This window comes from Bos taurus, chromosome 8 (assembly GCF_002263795.3).
Source record: "Bos taurus isolate L1 Dominette 01449 registration number 42190680 breed Hereford chromosome 8, ARS-UCD2.0, whole genome shotgun sequence".
NCBI classification, from domain to species: domain Eukaryota; kingdom Metazoa; phylum Chordata; class Mammalia; order Artiodactyla; family Bovidae; genus Bos; species Bos taurus.
In genome coordinates this window covers 98,702,525-98,726,564 of record NC_037335.1, presented here as the reverse complement: position 1 = coordinate 98,726,564, position 24,040 = coordinate 98,702,525, and the positions used below count along the sequence as shown (strand labels likewise).

At 43.9% G+C, this 24,040-nt stretch overlaps 1 protein-coding gene across 1 annotated transcript in view; it reads left to right on the top strand.

The window, feature by feature from the left end:
- Positions 1 to 3,596: 3,596 nt before the first annotated feature.
- Positions 3,597 to 24,040, top strand: part of FRRS1L (ferric chelate reductase 1 like) — a 28,042-nt gene continuing 7,598 nt past the window's right edge. The window contains 5 exon segments of the mRNA XM_059889559.1: positions 3,597 to 3,713; positions 3,715 to 4,000; positions 16,212 to 16,296; positions 18,402 to 18,540; positions 22,747 to 22,993. Of these exon segments, the coding sequence (XP_059745542.1) occupies positions 3,612 to 3,713; positions 3,715 to 4,000; positions 16,212 to 16,296; positions 18,402 to 18,540; positions 22,747 to 22,993 (859 nt within the window). The 5' untranslated portion in view covers positions 3,597 to 3,611.

Genomic DNA, 24,040 nt, shown 5'->3' with positions numbered 1-24,040 from the left:
GCGACCCCATGAACCACAGCATGCCAGGCCTCCCTGTCCATCACGAACTCCCAGAGTCCACCCAAACCCATGTCCATCGAGTTGGTGATGCCATCCAACCATCTCATCCTCTGTCGTCCCCTTCTCCTCCTGCCCTCAATCTTTCCCAGCATCAGGGTCTTTTCAAATGAGTCAGCTCTTCGCATCAGGTGCCCAAAGTACTGGAGTTTCAGCTTCAACTTCAGTCCTTCCAATGAACACCCAGGACTGATCTCCTTTAGGATGGACTGGTTATAAACACAACTAATTCCAGAATATTTCCAGGATTCCAAAAAAAAGCTCCAAACCTGTAGTCACTATCAGTTCTTCCCCCACCCCCCATTTTCTAACAATCATTAATTTACCTTCTGTCTCCAGATTTCTATGGATTTGCCTATTCTGGACATTTCTAAAAAAGGGAATCACATAGTATGTGGTTCTTTGTGTTGGCTTCTTTCACTTAACATAGTGTTTTCAAGGTTTGTCCATGTAATAGCATGTGTCGTTTGTTTCTTAATGGCTATATCATATTCCACTTATGGCTATGCCACATCTTATTTATCCACTCATCAGCTGATAGACATTTGGCTTGCTTTCACTCTTTGGCTATTATGAATAATATGAACATTTGTGCCCCGCTCTTCAAACTCTTGGGCATATAACTGAGATTGAAGTAGCTGGCTCATACAACAACTCTATGTTGAACTTTTTGAGGAATTTCCAAGATCACTGCTTTTATATCATAAACAATCAAAAGTGAAAAAAATCACGCATATTACTAGACAGACAGAAGTGTGGGCAAACCTGTTGTTACTGGTCAGGTACCGAGATGCAGCGCTAGATTTTCAGGGGGAGAAGGGCTGTGAAATTTGTAACAGAAAAAAAAGAGAAATGGCTTTGGTGAGAAGAGAAAATAAGGGGTCTTTTTCTAAAAAAATGAAAATGAAATTAAACTCAGGTTCATCTCTAAGTTCCTGTTTGAATAGCCAACTCTTGTTCAGGTAGTGGTCTCAGAACATTCAGGAAAAGTCCTTCCTTGGAAATTGTGTACAAAAGGGAAAACCACAGTATTTCTTGGCCACTCAGTGGATTCATGTTGCCGGGGAGCAGAGGATGTGAAAAACCTGGGCTGAAACAAAGCAGAGAACATGTGCTGAGAGTAAGAACAGGTCTCCCTCCAGGGCTCAAATCTTGTGAGAAAACAAAAATAAGAAAATTTCAGGACTTTCCCCTGGCAGTCCCATGGTAATGACATCACCTTCCAATGCAGGGGGTGTGGGTTCAGTCCCTGGTCTGGCAGCTAGAATCCCACATGCCTCGTGGCCATAAAAACAAAACATATAACAGAAGCTGTATTGTAACAAATTCAATAAAGGTGTTTTTTTTTTTAATGGTCCACATAAAATAAAAAAATCTTAAGAAAGAAGATCCCAAAAGACAATTTATCTGGGAGATATTTATATGGGAGATTTATATGGGAGATATCCTCATGAAAGAAAGAAGCCAAGTCCAGAGGGAAACCAGAGTAGGTTCTAAGACCCTGAAGTGGCATGAAGACTTGAAGTAACCCATGAAATTTGTGGGTGTTCTCCCTAGAAAAATCCACATGTCACACGTTATTCCAGCACTTTCATTGGATCTTCACACCATTTCTGAAGCCCATCTAAGGCCTCCTTTGAGTCCATGGACCCCAGATCATGGTTTTAGGTCACTGAAATCAGTTTACCTCCATGCCTCATTTTAGGCTGTGGGTGCCCAACAGTCTCTGTAAAGAAAAAAATAAAAAAGCCCACATGATTTTATCAGGCCAGTTTACCAGAGAATGGCTTGGTTTTAACATTCTTTCTAGCACCAACATTGTTAATTGTATTAATTTAAATGAAGGCAATAAAAATAAAGTAACAGGTAACAACTTGGATTCCCAAACCAGTGAATCAGCATCAAAACCGGAAGTCCAGTGCTTGCCATTTAAATCTGGCCTTATCTTTCCTGGTAAACAGGAAGATGAGAAAAGAAAAACATTTCACTTTTTAAAGAACAAGGTGTTTTCTTAAAATTTTTTAAGGACAACTCTTTAACAGATTTTCAGTTGATTGAATTTTTTATATTTTAGAATTTTATCTTTTGCAAAGCTACGTTTTGCCTAGCTTTGCAAAAAACAAATCTCTTTGTTTTGATTTCTAAAGTCACTATAGTTCATCTTACCTTTTTCAAGCAATAAATATGATCTATTTCTTGCAACAACTAGAATATTGGGAGACCTAGTGAAACCCAGGGTTTCCATGAATTATACCAGAATCACCTGTCAGGTGATTTAAACGCCAACTGGACAACCCACCATCAGTGTTAAGTGATACCTAAAAGCAAACATTTGACCTCTGGGACATAAAATACTTCTCAATTTCCACAGCAGTATTCTGTCTCCCATCTGCCCTGCGCCCACAAAAAAAAAAACTTTGCAATCACCAGTTTCTTTTGAATATTTGTATAGCATAACCATTGGCATATTCATTCATGCCATTTATAGTATTGAACCCTATTGATCCTCACCTCCACCATCTTACCTAATCTCCATTGAATCCTGGAGGTTGCTAATCACCACCACAAACAGCCTGATTTCTGGTTCTACATTAGAAACCTCTACACTTTTCTGCCACCATAATTATTTTCTTTGTTTATGAAATAAAATTTAAAAGCAAGCTAGAATGCTGGCTCTGAAACACCAGCATAAAAAGAATTGTGTCCATGTTTTCTAGTGGAAAACAGCAGTTTGAATGTGTTATCATTCCAAAACCATCATTAGGAAAGAATTAGGAACCTGGCAAGTGGTAAGTAAGTGCTTGGTGTGAATGAATGAATGGCAAAGTAAACAACCGGAAGAGAATTACACGCAGCAGGAAAGGGTTTGGGAAAGTCTGGAATCCCACAGTCTGGGCCAGCCAAGGCCTGTGCCTGCCTTCTGTGGGGAAACAGCAAACCACTTGCCTGATTTTGAAAGGGGCATGTTACTCAAGGGCAAGGGCAGCCTCTGACTACACACTCCAAAAGTCTTGGTGAATCCAGCCCAAAGAGCTGGGTTCTAGTTCCCCTCTGGCTCTGAAGACCTCGGTTTACCTATCTATAAAGTGAGGGTCTTGCTATTTCAACTTTTCCAGTCTTGACCCCAAGAAATAATGGATACAGCGAGTGCTGTATATAAACCAAAAAGTGCTGGGACAAAGTCGGGGAGGCAGTGACACGGACAAGGTGTGCCCCAAGGTGAACCCTCCGGGGAGCACTTCTTAAATGGGAACGTATACTGGGGCCTCCCGGGGATCTTGGAAAAATGCATCCTGATTCATATAGATGTCTGCCGTGGGGCCAGAGATTAGTGATGCTAACGTTCCTGGCACCTGGGGATGCTAATGCTGCAGGTCCGTGGACCACTTTTTGAGTGGTGTAGGGTGCAAGAGTGAAGTAGGGTCAAATCTGTTCGGTGAGAGACTCATGGAGGGAGGAGGTAGGAGAAATGGGGAAAAGGACGGAGGCAGAGACAGTCCGGCCGAGGAGGTGAGGATGTTAGGAAGAAGCCGAGGCTCCGGGCGCGAGCGAGGATGCGCAGCCTGGGCTGGGAGGCGGCGGGTGCGGGCGGCTCCGCGGCTGCGCGGGCTTCAGGCTGGGGGCGGACGCGTGCTGGCGGCGACGCAGTCCCGGCCCCGCGCCCGCGGCGCCCCCGCTGCGGCCCGAGCGGCCTGGCTGCGGGATCCGTGCGCAGCGATGGCGCGGTCGCGCCGGTCCTGGGCGCAGCTGCTGTTGCTCCTGCTGGCCGGGCCGGCCGCCTGTGCAGCCAGCCCGGCGGACGACGGCGCGGGCCCGGGGGGCCGGGGACCCCGGGGCCGTGCGCGGGGGGACTCGAGCGCCGACGAGACGGTGCCGCGCCACGACTCCTCCTACGGTACCTTCGCCGGGGAGTTCTACGACCTGCGCTACCTGTCCGAGGAGGGTGAGGCTGCGGGAGGATGAGGGGCTGCGGGAGCGGAGACCCGGGATGGGGGACGGAGGCGGCAGGAGTGGGGTGGGGGGCGGGGAATCGGTTAGGAGGCGAATGGAGGCTCCGCTGGCTCAGCCGAGGCCCGACCGCGGAGCACAAGGCTCACCTTGCCCATCGGCCTGGAGAAGAGATCCGGAGAGCTGTCAGTGCCTTCCACTCGCTGCTGGCTTTACAGGTGGGGAGACTGAGGCCGGGAGGGAGGTGGTCAGCCAAGTCCTGCGAACCTGCGGACAGGTGGGGCTGAGTCAACCCCCCCGCCCCCCTCGCGCTCTCCCCCGCTTCCCCCCCCCCCCCCCCCGCAGTTTTCAGCGTCTGTCTGTGACAGGGATGGGGTAGTGGATGGTAAGGGAGGAGACTGTCATCTGGCCTAGAGTGTGTGAAATCAGAGTAGCTGGTGGGAAGCCCAAGTCCCCTCTTAAAGAGAGATTGCCTTGTTTCCTCCATGTCTGTATTGACCTAAATTTGCCGTGGCTAGTGTCCCAACTTCAGCGTTCTGTTCCTGCTCGCTGCCCAGCCCCCCAAGAGCTGGGTCACACCTCCTTCCCCACTTCCAGCCCCCTTCAGTACTGTTTTCCCACATGTCATGGACCCCTAGTGTGAGCCACCATCGTTGGGGTCTCCTGGGTCCAGCAATTGGGGGTTTGTCATGCAGACCTCCCTGCACAGGCAATATTTCAGTGAGCACAAAAGCTAAGCTGATTCTCTTCAGAAGGAATGGAAACTGGCTTCTTATTTCTGCTGTTTGGAAAGTGATTTTCCTTTTTTCTGCTAAGAGGAATATCTAAGAATCAAGTTGGGGTTTGAAATGTTGTCTGTCCCAGCAGCCAATACGATGCTGGGTGCATCTGTTATTTGGGATTAAGTTTAGCTACCTACAACAAACACACATTAACAACACAAGTAAGATAGAAGTTCCTCTGTTACGTAAAGAAATCCAGAAGCAGGCAGTCTAGAACTGGTCATCTGAGACACTAATCCTGGTCTTCTGCTTCTTCACAACTCTTAGTTTGTAACTTCATGGCCCCAAATGGCTGCTTGATCACCAGCCATTACATTCACTTTCCAGACAGCGGGAAAGAAGTGGGAAGAAGAAGGTCACTGACTATAAAGAGATTACTCAGAAATCCCATGAAACAATTCCACTTACACTTCATTAGCCACAACCTAGTCATGTGCTCACACATAGGTGCAAAGGAGACTGGGAAATGTTGCCTTTTAGCTGGAAAGGAATATGACTAGTTCAAATATTGGACTTACTGTATTCTATGGAGAAATGGACTTGGGGAAATAGATTGGTTGGGTAGATGCTTACTTGTTGAAACAGGGACCCCCAACGTACAGTGGCTTAAATAAGATAGCTTATTTTTCTCTCACGAGTCTGACTATCTAGACTGGTAGGCCAGCTCTGTTCCACAATGTCATTCAGAGACCTAGGTTCCTTCCTTGTTGTTCCTGCATGCCCTAAGGCTTTGTCCTCATCCACGTGGAAGTCATGTTGCTTGCATGGATTCTTTCAAGCTGGAGGAAATGAGAAAGAGAGGAAATTCAGGACAAGCAGTTACCTTTTAGGCTGGTTGCACAAATCCCTGTTATTCACATTCGTTTGGCAAGAACCTAATCATACCACTTAGCTGCATGGGAGGCTTGATAGTGGAGTCTTCTAGTTGGGCAGCCATGTGGCCAGGGAGAAGGAGAGTGCAGGGGCAGGGTAGAAGGACAGCAAGCAGAGTCGAATCTACGGCTCTGAGAAAGAATGCACAGTACAGGACTTCCCTGGTGCTTCGGTGGTTAAGAATCCACCTGCCAATGCAGAGGACAGGGGTTTGATCCCTGATCCCATATGTGGCAGGGCTGCCAAGGCCACGCGCCACAACTACTGAGCCTGTACTCAGGAACCCGTGAGCTGCAGTTACTGAGCCCACGTGCCCTAGAGCCCATGCTCCACAAGAGAAGCCGCTGCAGTAAGAAGCCCGCGCACCACAACTAGAGAGAAGCCCTGCTCTCTTCAACTGGAGAAAGCCTGTGCGCAGCCACAAAAACCCAAAGCAACCCCAAAACAAAGGCTACATGGTATTAATACAAAAGCCATCTCTTTCTGAAAGCATTTAATACATAGTGATGCTGTTCATAGTCTGCTTAGCACACGGCCAGGTGACTCAGTGGTGGCATGTGAGAAGTTATATTCTCATTGGGCACCTGCTCTCTAATGGAGGACAAGGTCAGATTCCATGTCAGTTTGTGTATGCAGAGAGAATGGAGTTAGTTGGGTAGTCCAGGCAGTTTTATGAACGTGGACACCAGGTGGGCTGCGGCCCTGAGAAAGGCTTTATAGAGTTGAACCAGGAAGTCTAGGAGACTCTGGTGAGACGGAAGGGGGAGGCACTGAGGTGAGGTGACCCCACTGGGTAAAAGGCCTGGGATTGGTGTACAGATTGCTAGTTTGTCCGCTTGCCACCCTTGACCATTCTGCACATGCTGCCTGAAGCCTGGCTCTAACCCTCAAAAATCTGTGATAGTTCCAGCCTCCTCCCTGGGTGAAGCTTCATCTCCTATACCTGGAATTTTCTCTCCGACTCAACTTTCTTTTACAGCCATCTCTCACTCCCTGTCTCCCTTGCACTGAGCCTTCCTTGTCCACTTTGCTCCTTTCTTTGACCATTTTGCTTATCTTCAAAGGCTGACCCTTCAACCATCTGGTGGATGCTAGTGGGGATGTCTGTGGGGTAAGCCTCGTAGTGGTTAGCACCTCTCCCAGATTACCCTGGACCTAGGCTTTAGCCTTGTGGGTCCTGAGTAGAGACTTTCCCAAGATCCTCAGAAATCATCAGTGACACTGCCTTAAAGGGGTGCTGCCAGAGAGGGAGAAGCAGAACCAGGGGATGTCCCAGAAGGGTGTCCCACCCAGAAGGTAAAGGAAAAGAGGGCATCAGAAAGTGTCCTGTGCCATGGGGAGGCCCAGGGAAGACTTAAAGTAGTTGACAGATTCGGAAAATGAGAGGCAATGGGCAAGTTCTCCTGGGATGAATTCAGTGGAGAAGGAAGGAGGGAGCCTAGTTGATGGTGAAGGAAGTGGCAAGTAAAGAGGTGGGAATAGTACCTTTAAACTATTCTTTCTTTCTGTCAGTGCAAGTGGGGTTATCTTTTTCTGTGATTGGGCTACTTGTTTTCTCTTTGCAGGGTATCCCCTTCTCAAGTTGAAAATTGCCAACAGATTGAATTAAAAAAAAAAAAAAAAAGCAGCCTGATAGTGTGAAATCAGAAAAAGGGAATTAGAATAATGGAATAGAGAATTTCCTGAAACTATAGGACAGCCCAGTGACCATTATCTACCTTGTTCAGAGACCATTTCTCCAGTGTCCAGATTGTGCAAGTCCCCCAGGCCAGAGAGTGAACACTGGCCAATTTGATGTTTCTAATCACCTCCTGAAATGTCTGTTTTTTAAACTTTAGTTACGTTTTGATTTAATGATGCTAGTTTTCAGAATTCTTGGGGGCTCCCACTGTCTTAGCCCATGCCACTCTTCCTTACAGTCCCAGCTCAAATGCCACCTCTTTCAGGGAGTCTTCCCTGATTTTTCCTCCCATTCTCTGCTGTTAGGCAAGGTATTTTCCCACAGCACACTATCTAACCCTGCTGTGACCCTTGAACTCTCTGTGGTTGAGTTTGGATAGGTTCTTGGTGCTTGAATCCTATAATTCATACCTTTTCCCCTTGAGATTCTCAAGCCAGAATCTATGTATTCAGTATAACAATAGAATATAAAACAGATTACTGCATGATTATGGGCAAACCTCCTGTTCTGAGGGTTCTCTAAAAAGAAAATCAAATTGGGCATTGAAAGTGAAAGTGTTAGTCGCTCAGTCATGTCTGACTTGTTGCAACCCCATGGATTGTAGCCCACCAGGATCCTCTGTCCATGGGATTCTCCAGGCAAAAATGCTGGAGTGGGTTGCTATGCCTTTCTCCAGGGGATCTTCCCAATCTAGGGGTTGAACCTGGGTCTCCTGCACTGCAGGTGAATTCTTTACTGTCTGAGCCACCAGGGAAGCATGTATACTAAGATTAAAAAGACAGCCTCCCAACATGGGTACATGCTATAGTATCTATTCATTTGTACTTTGGTTTGAACAAAGATAGCATCACCTTGTTCGGTGAAAAAGTAGAAACTGTATATATACTGTTTGGGGGCAGAAAAATAAAAACAAATAACTGCTACTGCTGCTAAGTCGCTTCAGTTGTGTCCGACTCTGTGCGACCCCAGAGACGGCAGCCCACCAGGCTCCCCCGTCCCTGGGATTCTCCAGGCAAGAACACTGGAGTGGGTTGCCGTTTCCTTCTCCAATGCATGAAAATGAAAAGTGAAAGTGAAGTCGCTCAGTCGTCCCGACTCTTAGCGACCCCATGGACTGCAGCCTACCAGGCTCCTCTGTCCATGGATTTTCCAGGCAAGAGTACTGGAGTGGGATGCCATTGCCTTCTCCGAAAACAAATAACAGAAAGGGTAAATAATTTAAAGGTAAATAATCTAAATTAATTATCTCCATGAATCTAGCCCAATTGTAACACTGATTCCTGCTTTTAGTAAGTGCTTACTATGTGCCAGTCCCTGTCCTAAATACCATATCCATATTAACTTTATGCTTTAGGGCAACGCTCTGACTTAGACACTCTTGCCATTCCCACTTTAGAATTAAGGGAACTGGCCTACAGAACATTTAAATATTGTAGCTAAAGTCACACAGCTAGAAAGTAGCAGAGAACTCGGTGGGTTTATTGATTGACCTTATGGATAAGGTGGTACAAGGTGCTGACCTGCTCTGGGAAATGCAATTGAACAGATAGGATGGGGCATTTTCATGGGCAAATCTGAGAAGAGGGGCTTGGAAGTGATGGGGTAGTCCGTTGGGAGCGGCAGGTTCCTGAGTGATGGAGTGCTGCTACGAAAGCTTTGCTGAACAGACTTCATGGGGGTGGAATGTTCCATTTTACAGAGCCCCTTGACATTTTCACTTCGCTGTGTGGCTCTGCTAAGCAGAAGTGATTCAGACAGTCCAGAAAGAGAAAGTGGCTGATGCAGCCACTCTTGAAGATGCGAACAGATGATTTCTGGTTAAAACTTCACAAGGAATTAAGTACTAAATTAATACCTGAGAGCTATGATCCAAGGAGTTAATTAGAAGCAATAAATAGCAAACCAGAAGCCATTAACCACCCAGTGGAGTATGGCAAAACAGGCTCAAGGGATTGCAAAAGAGGAATGGATAGTGGCTGCGAGTTCGACAAGAATGGAAACCACAAAAGTATGTTGAGAACCTGAAAAATGAACCAAGAAAATAAGTGCCTCTTGTGTGATAGGAATAGCTGAAGGGAGAAAAAAAATGGCTTTAATCCTGCTTCAAAACAGAATAGTTATTGGGGGGGTTTACAGGACACATGTGAGAAGAAGGGAAGTGAAAGAGAAAAAAAATTTTGACCCCAAGCCAATCTTATTTGGTCTTAACCCAAATTTTAATTTTAGATAAAGAGAGAGGGGGAAAAAAAAAACACTAAAATGGAAAGTGGAGGGAAAGTAATAAATAAACAAAAACAAAAAAAAAAACAGTAATAAGGTACTTCCCTGGTGGTCCAGTAGTTAAGCATCTGCCTTCCAATCCCGGGGATGCAGCTGCGATCCCTGGGAACTGTGTGCCACGGGACAGCTAAGCCCGTGTGCTACTAGAGAAGCCCCCATGCGCCACAGGTAGAGAAAATCCCAAGCACTGCCACGATGACCCAGGGCAGCCAAAATTAAAAATAAGTAAATAAATAATGTAAAACCAATAATAATTTTTAAAGTGGGAGCATGGACAAAGCTAAGGGGAGAATGAGAAGCTGGCCCGTCTGGGTATCCGACCCATATTTCTCAGGAAGATGACGGAGCGTAGGAGAGGTAGGAGAGGGTGGGGAGAGGCCAGTCAAGGTCTCCAAGGAGCACTGTGACAAGATCCGATTGCTGTTTTAGAAACCTGGCAGGCAGTGGAAGAATTAGAAGGGAAGTAGGGAAATCAGAGCGGAGGTGGTACAATAGCCAAGAGGCTGGCTCGGGTTTCAGGAGTGGGAATGAAAGGAATGGTGGTGGAGAAAGTGTTCCAGGTGGAGGAATCTAGGGTTTCAGGGTTGGGAGACTGGGGAGGGTGGTGGGATTCTTCACTAAGACAGAAAACATAGGAGGAAGACCATTTGGGAGGTGTTGGGCGCCTGGAATCGCTTTGCTCGTGTAATGTCCAGGCGGAAACCCCTGGAGGCAGCTGATGGTTGGGCTTAAATGTTGATATGGGAACAGGAGAAATGCCAAAAAAAATGTGAGGTTAGAAAAAGAATAACTCTAAAGAAAATCGGAGGAAAGAAATAATAAAGATGCGCAGTATTCAATGGAATAGAAACCAAATATTGAGTGCATGTGTGCCAAGTCGCTTCAGTCGTGGCTGACCCTTTGCAACCCCATGGACTGTAGCCCACCAGGCTCCTCTCTCCATGGGATGCTCCAGGCAAGAATACTGGAGTGCGTTGCAAAGAGGATCAAAAAAGTAAAAAATGATTTTTTGAAAATACAAATGAAAGGGTTATCCAGAGAATCAGAACTGATAGGGTGTGTGTGTGTGTGTGTGTGTGTGTATGTGTGTGTATGTGTGTAGATGGGAGAGAGTGTGTAGATGAAAGAGAGACCAATAGAAAAATTTGTTTTAAGGACTTGGCTCACACAATTTTGGAGGTTGGCAAGTCCAGAATCTGCAGGGCGGGCTGGCAGGCTGGAGCTCCAAGAGAGAGCCAATGTTGTAGTTCAAGGCTGAAGGCCATCTGCCACAGAATTCACTCTTCTTGGGGAATGTCAGTCTTTTTGTTCTCCCCAGCTGGGGGAGAAGCCTGCCCACATTATGGAAGGCAATCTGTTTTACTCAGAGTCCACTGATTTAAAATGTTAAATGTTTGTCTCATCCAAAAACACTCTTACAGAAACATCCAGAATATTGTTTGACTGTATATCTGGGCACCTGGCCCAGCCAAGTTGACCCATAAAATTAACTATCACAATAGGATGCTGACAAAATTGATCAAGAGAAAAAGAGAGAAGACAGACCACGTTAGGAATGGAAGAAAAAGGGGAAATAACCCTAGACGTGTGTGTGTGCTCAATCGCTAAATCGTGTCCAACTCTTTGTGACCCCTATGGACTATAGCCGGCCAGGTTCCTCTGTCCATGGGATTTCCCAGGCCAGAATACTGGAGCGGGTTGCATTTCCTTCTCCAGAGGATCTCCCTGACCCAAGGATTGAACCTGCATCTCCTGCATTGCAGGCGGATTCTTTACCACTAGCCACCTGGGAAGCTTATTAAGCCTAGACATAGCAGAGATTTAAAAGCTAGTACATTGCAACCCAACATTAAAAAGACAGCTAACCCTATTTAAAATGGAGAAAGGCTCTAAATAGACCTTTCTCCAAAGAAGATACACAAATAACCAATACGCACATGAAATTATACTCAACATCATTCGTCATTAAGGAAATGCAAATCACAATCATAACAAGATACCACTTCACATCTACTAGGCTGACTATAAAAATTTTAAAAAAGGACCCTTCCACAATACACTGCTGTAAGAATGTAAAATGGTACAGCTACTTTGGAAAATAATTTGATAGTTCCTCACAAAGTTAAACATAAGAGTTATCATATGACATGGCAGTCCTACTCCAAGAGAACTTAAAACATATGTTCATACAAAAACTTGTGCACAGATGTTCATGGCAGCATTATTCATAGTAGCCAAAAAGTAGAAACAGCCCAACGGTCTGTCAACCTGTGAATAGATTAAAAACAGGTGGTATATCCATTCAATGGAGTGTTCTGTAAACGAAGAGAAATATCATTCATTCTGTGCACCTAGGGTACTTAAAATTAGAATTCTACAATCAAAATAATTTTCCAATAAAATTGTACAATGTGTGCAAAATAGATCCAATTGAATATCATTTTCTAGATGTCAGGATGACAACTGCTAATAAGATGTGGTTTCTACAAACACATTGTACTGGTAGTTAAGGATTAATACATTTAGTCTCTACCCAAAGGTTCAGTAGGAAAGCCAGAAACCAGTTTTTTAAGCTTTTGAAAACCAGCCCAGATGACCAGCCCAGAGAGCTGTCTGAGAAGGTGTTGGGGGACTACAGAAGCAGAAAGGGAGCTCAGAGAAAGTCACTGTGGGAAGCAGCTGCCAGCCCTGGGGCTGAGGGAGCAGAGAAAAGGGCTTGGGGTTTTGAGAACCTGGGAGCTCAGACAAGGGCCCTCAGCCCAGAGGTTCACCCATCCTCTGAGAGTGGGCTGTCTGCCCAGCTAATGCTGGTTCCTTTGATGAGGCTGGTTCTGGGAGTCTAGAAAACAGCTAGAAAAGAAAAAGAAAAAAGGCTGGAAACTCAAACCAATTGCCACTGCAAGGATGAAGTGGAGTTGCTGAGGACTTGCTGATTGGACGGCTGTCAAACAGGAACAAATGGTCTTGTTTTGGCAGATCCTCCTGCCTCCCAGCCTTCCTCTAATGTTTCCTTTTGGCAGAACCTAGCCAGCTGGCAGAGGAGAAATATGGTTTGCAGAGTCCTAGCCCATCCTAGAGCTGACTGTAGAGGCTGGGCTGTAGCTGAGATATAGGAGCTTATAAATTGGCATGTGGTCCCAATTGACTTTATTCCAAATAGGGAGATCATTTAATTTCAGGAAAAAAAAAATATTGCTCTGCTTATCTTCTGATACCAAACCCAGCTGTTGTCTTGAAATTCAGTTCTGGCACTCATGACCCCAACATGAGTTAAAGGTTAAAGGGCATGGTCTGCAACAAGACTGTCCTCACTTCAGACCAGCTGGCTACCAATCCAAGGAGCACCCACAATCCCTCTCATGTTCTGTAATTCACTAGAATATCTCAGAGGATTCAGAAATGGGCTGTGCATACAGTTGTAGTTTTAGTACCAAGGAACTCAGGAACACTCAGAAACAGCCAATGAAGACGCACACAGGTCAGAGTCTGGGAGCCCACAAATGCACTTTTCATGTCCTGTCCTGGAAGGAAATATTCTTCTCCATGGAATCAGGACTTGTCACCCTCCTGGCACTTCAGTGTATTCACCAACCAGGAAGATGCATTCAGCTTCAGTGTCCAAAGTTTCTGTTGGGGTTTCATCACCTAAGCATTGCTGATTTAATCATTAGCTACATTATTGAACTCAATCTCCAGCCCTTATACCCTCGCCTCCCCCCTGCCCCAGGTGGGGCTGGCTCAAAGCCCCAAACCTGTACCCATGTGTTGGGTCTTTCCTAGTGACCAGCCTCCATCCTGAGTCATCTTATCTCTTAGCATAAAAGCAGGTGTGATCCCAAGGGGCTCAGGAATAACAAAGACCCACTGGGAAATTCCAAGGATTTAGAGTCTCTCTCCCTCCCACCCAGGAACCAGGAACAAAAACCCATCCAATTCTTTATTATACAGCATCTTCCCTGGTTATATTTTATACAGGACTTCCCTGGTGGTCCAGTGGCTCAGAATCCACCTGCCAATGCAGGGGACACAGGTTCTATCCCTGGTCTGGGAAGATTCCACATGCCAAAGGACAACGAAGCCCACACACCACAACTACTTAGCCAGCGTGCTGCAACTGCTGAAACAGGCTCTCTAGAGCCTGTGCTCTGCAGCAAGAGAAGCCACCACTACAACAAGTCCACGCCGCGCAACTGGAGAGCAGCCGCTGTTCGCTGCAGCTAGAGAAAGCCCATCCACAGCAGCAAAGACCCACTGCAGCCAAAAATAAATAACTTTTAACAACATCTTACAAAATGAGAGAAACGTGACATGATTAAATGATGCCGAAATTCATTTGACAACCTAATTTCTCATTCCAAGATTTAGAAGCATATAAGATAAAAGGGAATCAGTGCTAGAAAAACCCCGACAAACGAGCCATTTGCCAACACTAAATAAGCTAGTTCAGTACATTTATAAGTAACCTTTGTTCTAAAACTTGCTCTTACTTGGAGCTTAGAAACCCATTCTTCTAAAGATAATCTTACCCAATGGTCAGTTTAAAAATGTAACAGTAATAATAAGCCAGTAATAATAATGACTGGCGTTTATTGAGCTGGAAACCTGCTGCATGCTGATGAATGATTCTAGATGCTAGAAAGTATAATGGAAGAGGATGGGGAACCTTAGTCAGAAACAACATTACGTGGGATTATCGCTTTCAGACACCTCTAGAATCTTAACCAACATAGGTAGTCGTTGCATTCCTGGATAAATATCCTGAGAAAAAAATGTCCACGGCATTGTAGTGAAAGCTAAAAGGAAGACTGTATAGGAAGATGCTTGACATAGTTGTAGCATTGAACTCAATAAATACCAAAACTCATCCAAGGCAGAACTCAGTCTATAGTACTGAAGTGGACACAGGACTTAGCATAAAACAAGCATGAAAGTAGAAAAAGGAATGCATTTTGCCCAAGTACTTAAGGATGGTGAGAACGTAGGGTTGTACTTTAGCATTTGATCAACATGTAGGGTAGTCAGCCTAGAGGGGTAAGGTGGAGGAGGGGTGGGAGGGAGGCTGAAGAGGGAGGGAATATATGTATACTTATAGCTAATTCAGAGACATTACTTTGCCAACAAAGGTCTGGCTAGTCAAGGCTATGGTTTTTCCAGTGGTCATGTGTGGATGTGAGAGTTGGACTGTGAAGGAGGCTGAGCGCCGAAGAATTGATGCTTTTGAACTGTGGTGTTGGAGAAGACTCTTGAGAGTCCCTTGGACTGCAAGGAGATCCAACCAGTCCATTCTGAAGGAGATCAGCCCTGGGATTTCTTTGGAAGGACTGATGCTAAAGCTGAAACTCCAGTACTTTGGCCACCTCATGTGAAGAGTTGACTCATTGAAAAAAGAGTCTGATGCTGGGAGGGATTGGGGGCAGGAGGAGAAGGGGATGACAGAGGATGAGATGGCTGGATGGCATCACTGACTCGATGGACGTGAGTCTGAGTGAACTCCAGGAGTTGGTGATGGACAGGGAGGCCTGGCGTGCTGCGATTCATGGGGTTGCAAAGAGTCGGACACGACTGAGCGACTGAACTGAACTGAACTGAACTGATAGCTAATTCACATTGTACAGCAGAAACCAGCAGAACATTGTAAAGCATTTATCTTCCAATTAAAAAAAAAGATCTAGGGTAGTAGAAATGAACACAAAACGTACAGATATAAACCAGGCAAGTGTGACCTGTTGGTCTTTAAGTATAATTTAATGAATCAAAGTAAACAAAACCTCGTTTAAAAAAGCATTACAAATCACAAAAGACTTCAGAATAGTGAGAAAAGAAAAACTAATACAATAATTTTTTAAAAGTGTATTTACATTGCCTAATATCTATGGGTGATTTAATTGATTCGTTGGATAATCATTTCAATGTCCAGTGCCAGGCAGTGTGCTGGGCAGAGAATACTAGATGAATCACACACAATTCCTGTGTACACGGAGTGAACAGCCTAGAATAAAAATATTTGTGGGCACAAACTGGAAACGCAGTGTAGGCTCTCCTTTGACTTGTGGTTGAAAGCATTATGACGTTAAGTCATCTTACAAGAAAGATGCATGAAATGATGGGATTAACAAATTTCTATGAGATATGAAAATGTCCTCTACAGCTTGATGAAAAACAAGTTCACAGAAACAGAGAGATCCTATTGTAATATATAGCTGTAAATGGAAAGCCTCTGCTATCGAAGAGAGAATTGTTCATTCTTTCTCTTAGAGCAGGTGTATGGAATAAAACTCTCTTTTCATGCTTTCAATGGACACTGGTGAGCCAGTGCTTATGATATTATGTCTTCTTTCAGTACCCCAGGCACCCTACCTGTAAGTGAGGAGAAAGCCCTTTCTCAGTTAACACATAGGCTGGGTTCAAAGATGTGTGCCCCACACCTGCCCTCATGAAGAGGGTGATTAGGCATCAACTGAGCTCTTTTCTGAGGCTTTGACCATTTCTAGACTCATGCGATAGAGAATAGTCAACCTACTAAAAAGTAGCTTTTCTCATTGGAAACGCTGTTCCTGGATTTTCTAACTTTATTTCTTCTCACTGGCCAGGTTACCCTTTCCCTACTGCTCCTCCTGTGGATCCATTTGCCAAAATCAAAGTGGATGACTGTGGAAAGACTAAGGGCTGCTTTAGGTTGGTAGATCTGTGAGTTGGAGAACTTTAAAGCTAAGACTTTGATTTGCTTCTCAAGGTAGTATTTAAATTGCATGCAGTTCACTCTCACCAGGGGCCCGCACCCCTCATAACTTCAGCACGAATGTAACCTATTTCCAGAGGCCAGCCCAGGTTGCAGCCTTAAAGGCCTTGAGCTGTCTCACGCCCCTTGGCCCTAGAACTTACTTCTCTGGTTCGTTTATGACTTCATTTATGACTGTATGCCATTGACTTGGGGGTCTAACCAGTTGGTTGTATGAAGAAGAATTACATGACAGAATTTGTCTCTGTTCATTCAGTGCGGGTGTGGGCAGGACAGGCAATAATATTGGCTTGGCCCAAATATTCATTTGGGTTTTCCATAACATCTTACGGAAAAAAACACCCAAACGAACATTTGGGGCAACCCAACAGATATGTCTAAGACCCAATTCCTTTTTAAAACAATAGTCATGACTGTGGATAGCTATATGATCCTAGCTAGTCAGTACGCACTGATTCTAGTGTCCAGCTAGTTATTTCAGATCTAGTGCCTGATTATTAGTAGTATTCTATCTGGATGTGATAGACTGGAGCTAGAAAACAGCTAGACAGTGACTTTCCATCTAGACAGCTCTGCTTTGTTTGAGAAAGCCTCCTTTTCTTTGAGTCCTTTATTTCCAAAAACAAATTGTCCTAGAGTAAAGATTTTGATTGCCATTGCAATGAATGTGTTTTTTTTTTTTTGGTTTGGGACTCAAAGTCCAAGGACTAAAAACTGAATACAGGGGTTTTGAGTTTTTGGATTGCAAGAGTATTTCTAAGGAATTTTAAAAAATCTAGTGATACTATTGTTATTGAGGAAGATAGCCAACAATGAATAATTCTGGTGATTAGGGGATATTTTTGAGAAGAAAAGGAGTTTTAGTGCCCTGCTGGCTTCAGGGAGACTTGCTTTCTGGCCCACTCACTTAGCTTTGCTCACCCGTTGCAGCTTTTTCACTCCGGTTCCTGTGGTCTTGAGCTTACACCCCTTGCCAGCTGCTCAGGGTACCTGCCTGCAAAGCTGCATGTTCCCTGTCTCCCTCCTCCATCAGTACTTAGCAGCCTTGCATCCTATACCTTTAGATACCTTTTATCTGAGCTTAGATTATCCCATCCATTGCTGCAGTTTTCAGTCATTTCTGAAAGGCAGTATTCCTAAAACTAGGGCTTGCTGGTCCTCAAAGGATCCACAAGTTCTCTGTAAGAAAATTTAAATTCATGTTTTCATTGCAACGATGCTCCTTAAACGGATTAACGAATGCATAATCTGATTATCTGGATAAACATCTTACTTTAGTGTCTGAATTTTATTAGTCCCAAGCAGCTCAATAGAGCAAAGGCAGATTTTTTAAGTAAATGATGCATTCGCATCCAGTGAATGTAAGTAAATGAGGCATTCGTTTGGTGCCCTGTATGTATAAGGGTTTTGGAGCAGTTCAAACAGATAAAAGTAGAGGAGAATGGAGTCGTGACTCGTAATAAGACACAGGCTCAAAATAAAGACCCTGCAGAGTTGAATCAGACATACCATGGTGGGGGGTGGGGTGGTAAGCAGGAAGTCAGTTTCAGCCAATGACATCATTTTCCCCTGAATGCTATGAATTTAAAAGGTCCTGGTTTTGTAGTTTAATCTGTATTCAGTTTGTCCATTTTTGTTAATTGAAAATTTATAAATGAAAAGAAATGGCAATCTAAATTATTTACATTATTAACTCAGGATTTTTTTGTTCTCTAAAAGGAGTCAGAAATAATTTGGTAATTGTGAATATTTGAGAAACTCTAATAAGATGTCGAGAACCCTGGCTAGGACTTGAGGCCCGTGCCACAGCTTGATTCACTCAGCAAGTCCCTTCTCATCTCTGGACCTTGTTTGTACATAGATAAAGAGGAGCAGATCATCTTTGCAGTCTCTGCTGGATGAAATTGTGATTTTGAGATCCCAGGGAGCAGAGATCTGATTCATATTGCTTAGCATTCTGCCTGACACAGAGATGCTCTCTTAATGTGTTTTGAAGACGTAGAGGCGGAAGCAGTAATACCTGTTTCGGTATACCCTATAGATACGGCAAACCGGGCTGTAACGCAGAAACCTGTGACTACTTCCTTAGCTACCGGATGATAGGGGCTGATGTGGAATTTGAGCTGAGTGCAGACACCGATGGTTGGGTTGCAGTTGGATTCTCTTCGGACAAGAAAATGGTAAGACACAAATCGTGGTGGAAGGTGATTTTTCTCTTCAGTCTGCTGTACCACTTTAGATTTTAGAGAACGAGTGTGGTTATGTTTCCCTAAGCACCCGTGCCACTTTTAAATGGGAGAAGCCAATTCCTGGTATTTGATTTTCTTTATCCAAGCAAGTAAATTGATCACAGCATGATAGCCATTATACTAGTTATGTCTCTCCGATTACAAGTTAAAAAAAAATAATTCAAGTTATTTTAAATGGAGAAGGAAGGGTTGGTTATGAGAGTACAGGGTGTCTTCTGGTACTTGTATTCATTAGTTAATTCCACAGTCATGCTGCAAGACAGCCCCACCAAACCACATGGCTGATAATAGTCAGCATTGATTTGTTGCTCACATGTGTATGGATTGGCTGGGACTCGGTTGCTTTTGGCTCCAGTCCATGGCTTGGATTCAGGTACTGTCTAATCATTCTGGAACCAGTGGCTCCCAAGGCATGTTTTTTTCATGGCAGAGGCAGAAACACAAGAGTCATCCAAGCTGATTTCAAACCTGTGTTCACATCACATCTGCTGGTAATATTCCATTGCCCAGAGTAAGTCGCCCAGCCTAACCCAGAATGAAGGGGCAGAGAAGTATCCTTCCCAACCAAGAGGCCTTGTGAAGGTGTAGATATATAATACGACAACAGGGGAGTGAAGAATTGGGCCCAACAATTTAATATTCCACATCATACCTTGTCAAGAATGCATCTGGCCCTCAGAAAGGACTGTGGACAGGAACAGGCAGGAACCCAGGTTGCTGTCCGTTGCTTATCTCTGCTTCTCTCTGTGCCTCTGCTGCATTCTGCCCTCTTTCTTCCAGAGCCTCGTCATTTGCCATGCATTGTGCCAAGGTGCTTCTCAGACAGCCACACTTAGGCCATTGAACCTTTGCATGTGCGGCTGCTTTTTGGATAAGATGCTTCTCTTCACCTGGTCTGTTTTGAGGCTCTTAGAATGAGATGGGGGCAGCAAGGGTGGTGGGAAGGGCCCAGGTTTCAGGTGTGTTTTGAAGGTAATACTGACAGGCTTTTGCCAGTGGATTGGACCTGGGTTATAAGTGGGTCATAAGAAGAGATTTGGGGATCAGGCTAAGCAATGAAAACTCCATTGAGTTTGGTTTTGGAGAGGTCGCTAGAAGAATGAGCTTCTCATTCCAGGCGGCAAAACAATGGGTCCACCTGGTAAGACTGCATGGATACTAGTCTACATCATTTGTCTCCTACTTCAGGGTCAACGGGAGAAAGAGTGGTTGTGTGCCATCCAACAGGCTGGCTTGCAGTGCAACTGACCATTTCTTGTCCAGGAATGGATTTGCATCCATGGTGCACTCACCCTTACCATTAGAGGGCTCAGAGGAGGGAGGTTGAGTAAGAAGCATCCAAATTTCATGTTTGACATTTTGCTATCTAAAGGCCTTCAAAATCTAGGTTTCTTTTTCTCTTCCTATTACTCTAAGAAGTACAGATTTAAAAATTTTCAAAACCTGATGCACAGGAAAAGCAAAATGGAACCTCTTTGTAATAGTCATTGACTATTTTTTTTGGAAATAATGAATTGCTGATTTCTTTATTAGATTTTATTCTTTAGAGAGGTTTTAGGTTCAGCAAAACTGAAGAAGGTACAGAAAATTTCCATATACCCTGTCCCCACACACGCAGAGCCTCCCTCATTATCAGCATTCTCCACAGAGGGGTACATTTCTTATAGCTGATAAACACCTTTAACTTTTTTAGTTTTTTTTTTTTTTTTAATGTTAATCCTATAGACAAGTTGCAGGAGTAGGACCGTTGTCATCGTTGTCCAACTCAGTCATGTCCAACTCTTTGCGACCCTGTGGACTGCCACATGCCAGTCTTCCGTCCTTTGCCACCTCCTGGAGTCTGCTCAAATTCATGTCCATTGAGTCGGTGATGCCGTCCAACCATCTCAGTCTCTGTTGCCCCCTTCTCCTTCCACTCTCAATCTTTCCCAGCATCAGGGTCTTTTCCAATGAGTTGGCTCTTTGCATCAGGTGGCTAAAGTATTGGAGTTTCAGCTGCAGTCATTCCAATGAATATTCAGGACTGATTTCCTTTAGGATTGACCGGTTTGATCTCTTTGCTATCCAAGGGACTCTCAGGAGTCTTCTCTGGCACCACAGTTTGAAAGCATCAGTTCTTCAGTGCTCAACCTTCTTTGTGGCCCAACTCTCACATCTGTACATGACCACTGGAAAAACCATAGCTTTGACTAGATGGACCTTTGTTGGCAAATTAATGTCTCTGCTTTTTAATTCACTGTCTAGGTTTGTCATAGCTTTTCTTCCAAGGAGTAAGCGTCTTTTAATTTCATGGCTGCAGTCACCTTCTGCCGTGATTTTAGAGCCCAGGAAGATAAAGTCTGTCACTGTTTCCATTTTTTCCCCATCTATTTGCCATGAAGTGATGGGACTGGATGCCATGATCTTCATTTTTCGAAAGTTTAGTTTTAAGCCAGCTTTTTCACTCTCATCTTTCACCTTCATCAAGAGGCTTTTTAGTTCCTCTTTTCTTTCTGCCATAAGGGTGGAGTCATCTGCATATGTGAGGTTACAGATATTTCTCCTGGAAGTCTTGATTCCCGTTTGAGCTTTATCCAACCCAGCATTTTGCATGATATATTCTGCATATAAGTTAAATAAGAAGGGTGACAATATACAGTCTTGACGCACTCATTTTCCATTTTGAACCAGTTCATTTCTTCCATGTCCTATTCTAACTATTGCTGCTTCACCTGCATACAGATTTCTCAGGAGGCAGGGAATGTGGTCTGGTATTCCCAGCTCTTGAACAATTTTCCACAGTTTGTTGTGATCCACACAAAGACTTTAGCGTAGTCAATGAAGCAGAAGTAGATGTTTTTCTGGAATTCTCTTGCTTTCTTTATGATCCAACAGATGCTGGCAATAGGACCATGAACTCCTATATATATATAGATGTTTCGCCTGTTGTTCAGTTGCTAAGTTGTGTCCAACTCTTTGGGACACTATGCCAGGCTTCCCTGTCCTTCACTATCTCCCAGAGTTTGCTCAAACTCATGTCCATTGAGTTGGTGATGCAGCCATCTCATCCTCTGTCATCCCCTTCTCCTCCTGCCCTCAATCTTTCCCAGCATCAGGGTCTTTTCCAATGAGTCGTCTCATAAACTCCTATATATATGTTTCACTAAATGGTAACTTTTTATTGTGGTAAAACATATACAACCTAAAACTTACTATTTTAACCATTTTAGTGTGCTGCGATTCATGGGGTTGCAAAGAGTCAGACATGACTGAGCGACTGAACTGAACTGAACTGAAAGTATACAGTTCAGTGGCATTAACTACATTTATGGTGTGGAACCACCACCAGCTGGTTCCAGAACATTCTCACAAACAGTAATGTTTGCCGTATGTGCTTTATCTCTCTCTGCTGTTGCTGCAACTGCTGCTACTACTCTGACTTCTACTACTTATGATTTTTATTATTTTCTACAAACTTGAGAGGTTAAATTGAAGGTATCATGACCCTTTAACTCTAAATATTTAAGCAGGTATTTCCTAAGATCAAGGATATTCTTTTTCATTATATAATTTATTAAATTCAGGAAGTTTAACATAGATACCGTAGTATTATCAGATACACTGTCCACTATCAAAAGTTGCCCTTTGCCGCAATGCTATGCTTTATCGAAAATTTTATTTTATGATGCAGGGTTCTGTCTAGGAACACCATTAGTTGTCATGTATTGACATGACAATATCTTTAGTCTTCTTCTTGATTTTGAAACAGTTTTTTAGCTTTTTCTTTTTTGGTCTTTCATGATATTGACCCTTTTGAAGGTTACAGGCCACTTTTTTTTTGTAGAATGACCTTCAATTTGGATTTAATTGTTTGCTCATGATTAGGTTAAGTGTCTGTGTTTTCGGCAGGACTACTAGAGAGCTGGTGATGTTATCTTCCCTAAGTGGCACATGAGGAGATACTCAGTGTCAGATATGGTGGTGCAAACTCTGGTCACTCGATTAAAGCTTTTTAATGGCATTTAAAACAATTTTTGGGGTGGGACTTCCAATTACAGAGGTCACGGAATGTATGTTTTGGAGTGAAATTTCTTTCTAGCAGAAGAGTTTGCCTGAGATGCACCTTTAACTTTTCTTCTCCGTCATCTTTTGTGTTAGGGTGGTGACGATGTCATGGCCTGCGTCCACGACGACAATGGCAGGGTCCGCATACAGCACTTCTATAATGTAGGCCAGTGGGCGAAGGAGATTCAGAGAAACCCTGCCAGAGATGAAGAAGGAGTTTTTGAGAACAATCGGGTCACCTGCAGATTTAAACGGCCTGTAAATGTTCCCAGAGATGAAACGATTGTCGATCTGCATTTGAGTTGGTATTACCTGTTTGCTTGGGGTCCAGCCATTCAGGGTAAGCTTACATTTTGGGATCTGGATTAAACACCAGACACTGCTGTGCTTGAGTCATTATTGACTGGGAGTCATTATTTACAAGAAAGTGATGAGCACTTTGTATAACATAGAAAAAGGAGACAGGATCCTGCCTTCAGAATATAGTAATGGACTTACTATACACATGAACACAGAATGGGACAAGTTATACACATGCATAGTTAGAGTGAGATATACAAGATAATATATGATGAGCTGTGGCTTGATGAAACAGATCATATGTCTGCTGTATATGGTGTATGGACTCTAATTCTCACAATGGTCTTTTACTTCTCACCATGTCCTCCAGAATTGTAGGAATTATCATCTTCATTTTAGAGAGCTTAAGGAATCTGCTCAGGGGATTCCCAGGTGGCACTAGTGGTAAAGAATCCACCTGCCAATGCAGGAGACTCGAGAGACTCGCATTCGATCCCTGGGTCAGGAAGATCCCCTGGAGAAGGAAATGGCTACCCACCCCACTATTCTTGCCTAGAAAATTCCATGGACAGAGGAGCCTGGTGGACTATAGTTCATGGGGTCACAAAGAGTTGGATACGACTGAGTGACTGACACTTTCACTTTTTTTTTTTTCCATCCATTGCCTAATAGGATCTTTTTCTTTCCTTCAAATTGTTGCCATTGATTGATTGGAAATTTCATGCCTTTCTTTGTTTCTAGTTGGGAAAACATCTGGATGCCTCCAGATTTATGACCCCTTTTCCATTTGCTTATTTCCCAGGTTACTGACAATGAATCTGCAATTATATTTTTGATTACTCTTAGTACCCTGGGAAATAAACTATGTCTTAGGCTGGAGAAATGAACTCATTTTAAATGATGGGGTTTGGAATCTAAAAAGCTGAGTTTGAGTGTTGATTCTGCCCCTTGGTAGCTGTATCTAGCCTTTATCTAAATTCTGAGTTCTAATTTCTTTTTATCTACAATGAGGATAATAATGATATTGAATTCATAGCATTATTCTAAGGGTTAAATGAAAGCAAGTATTTGACACCACTGGCAAGTG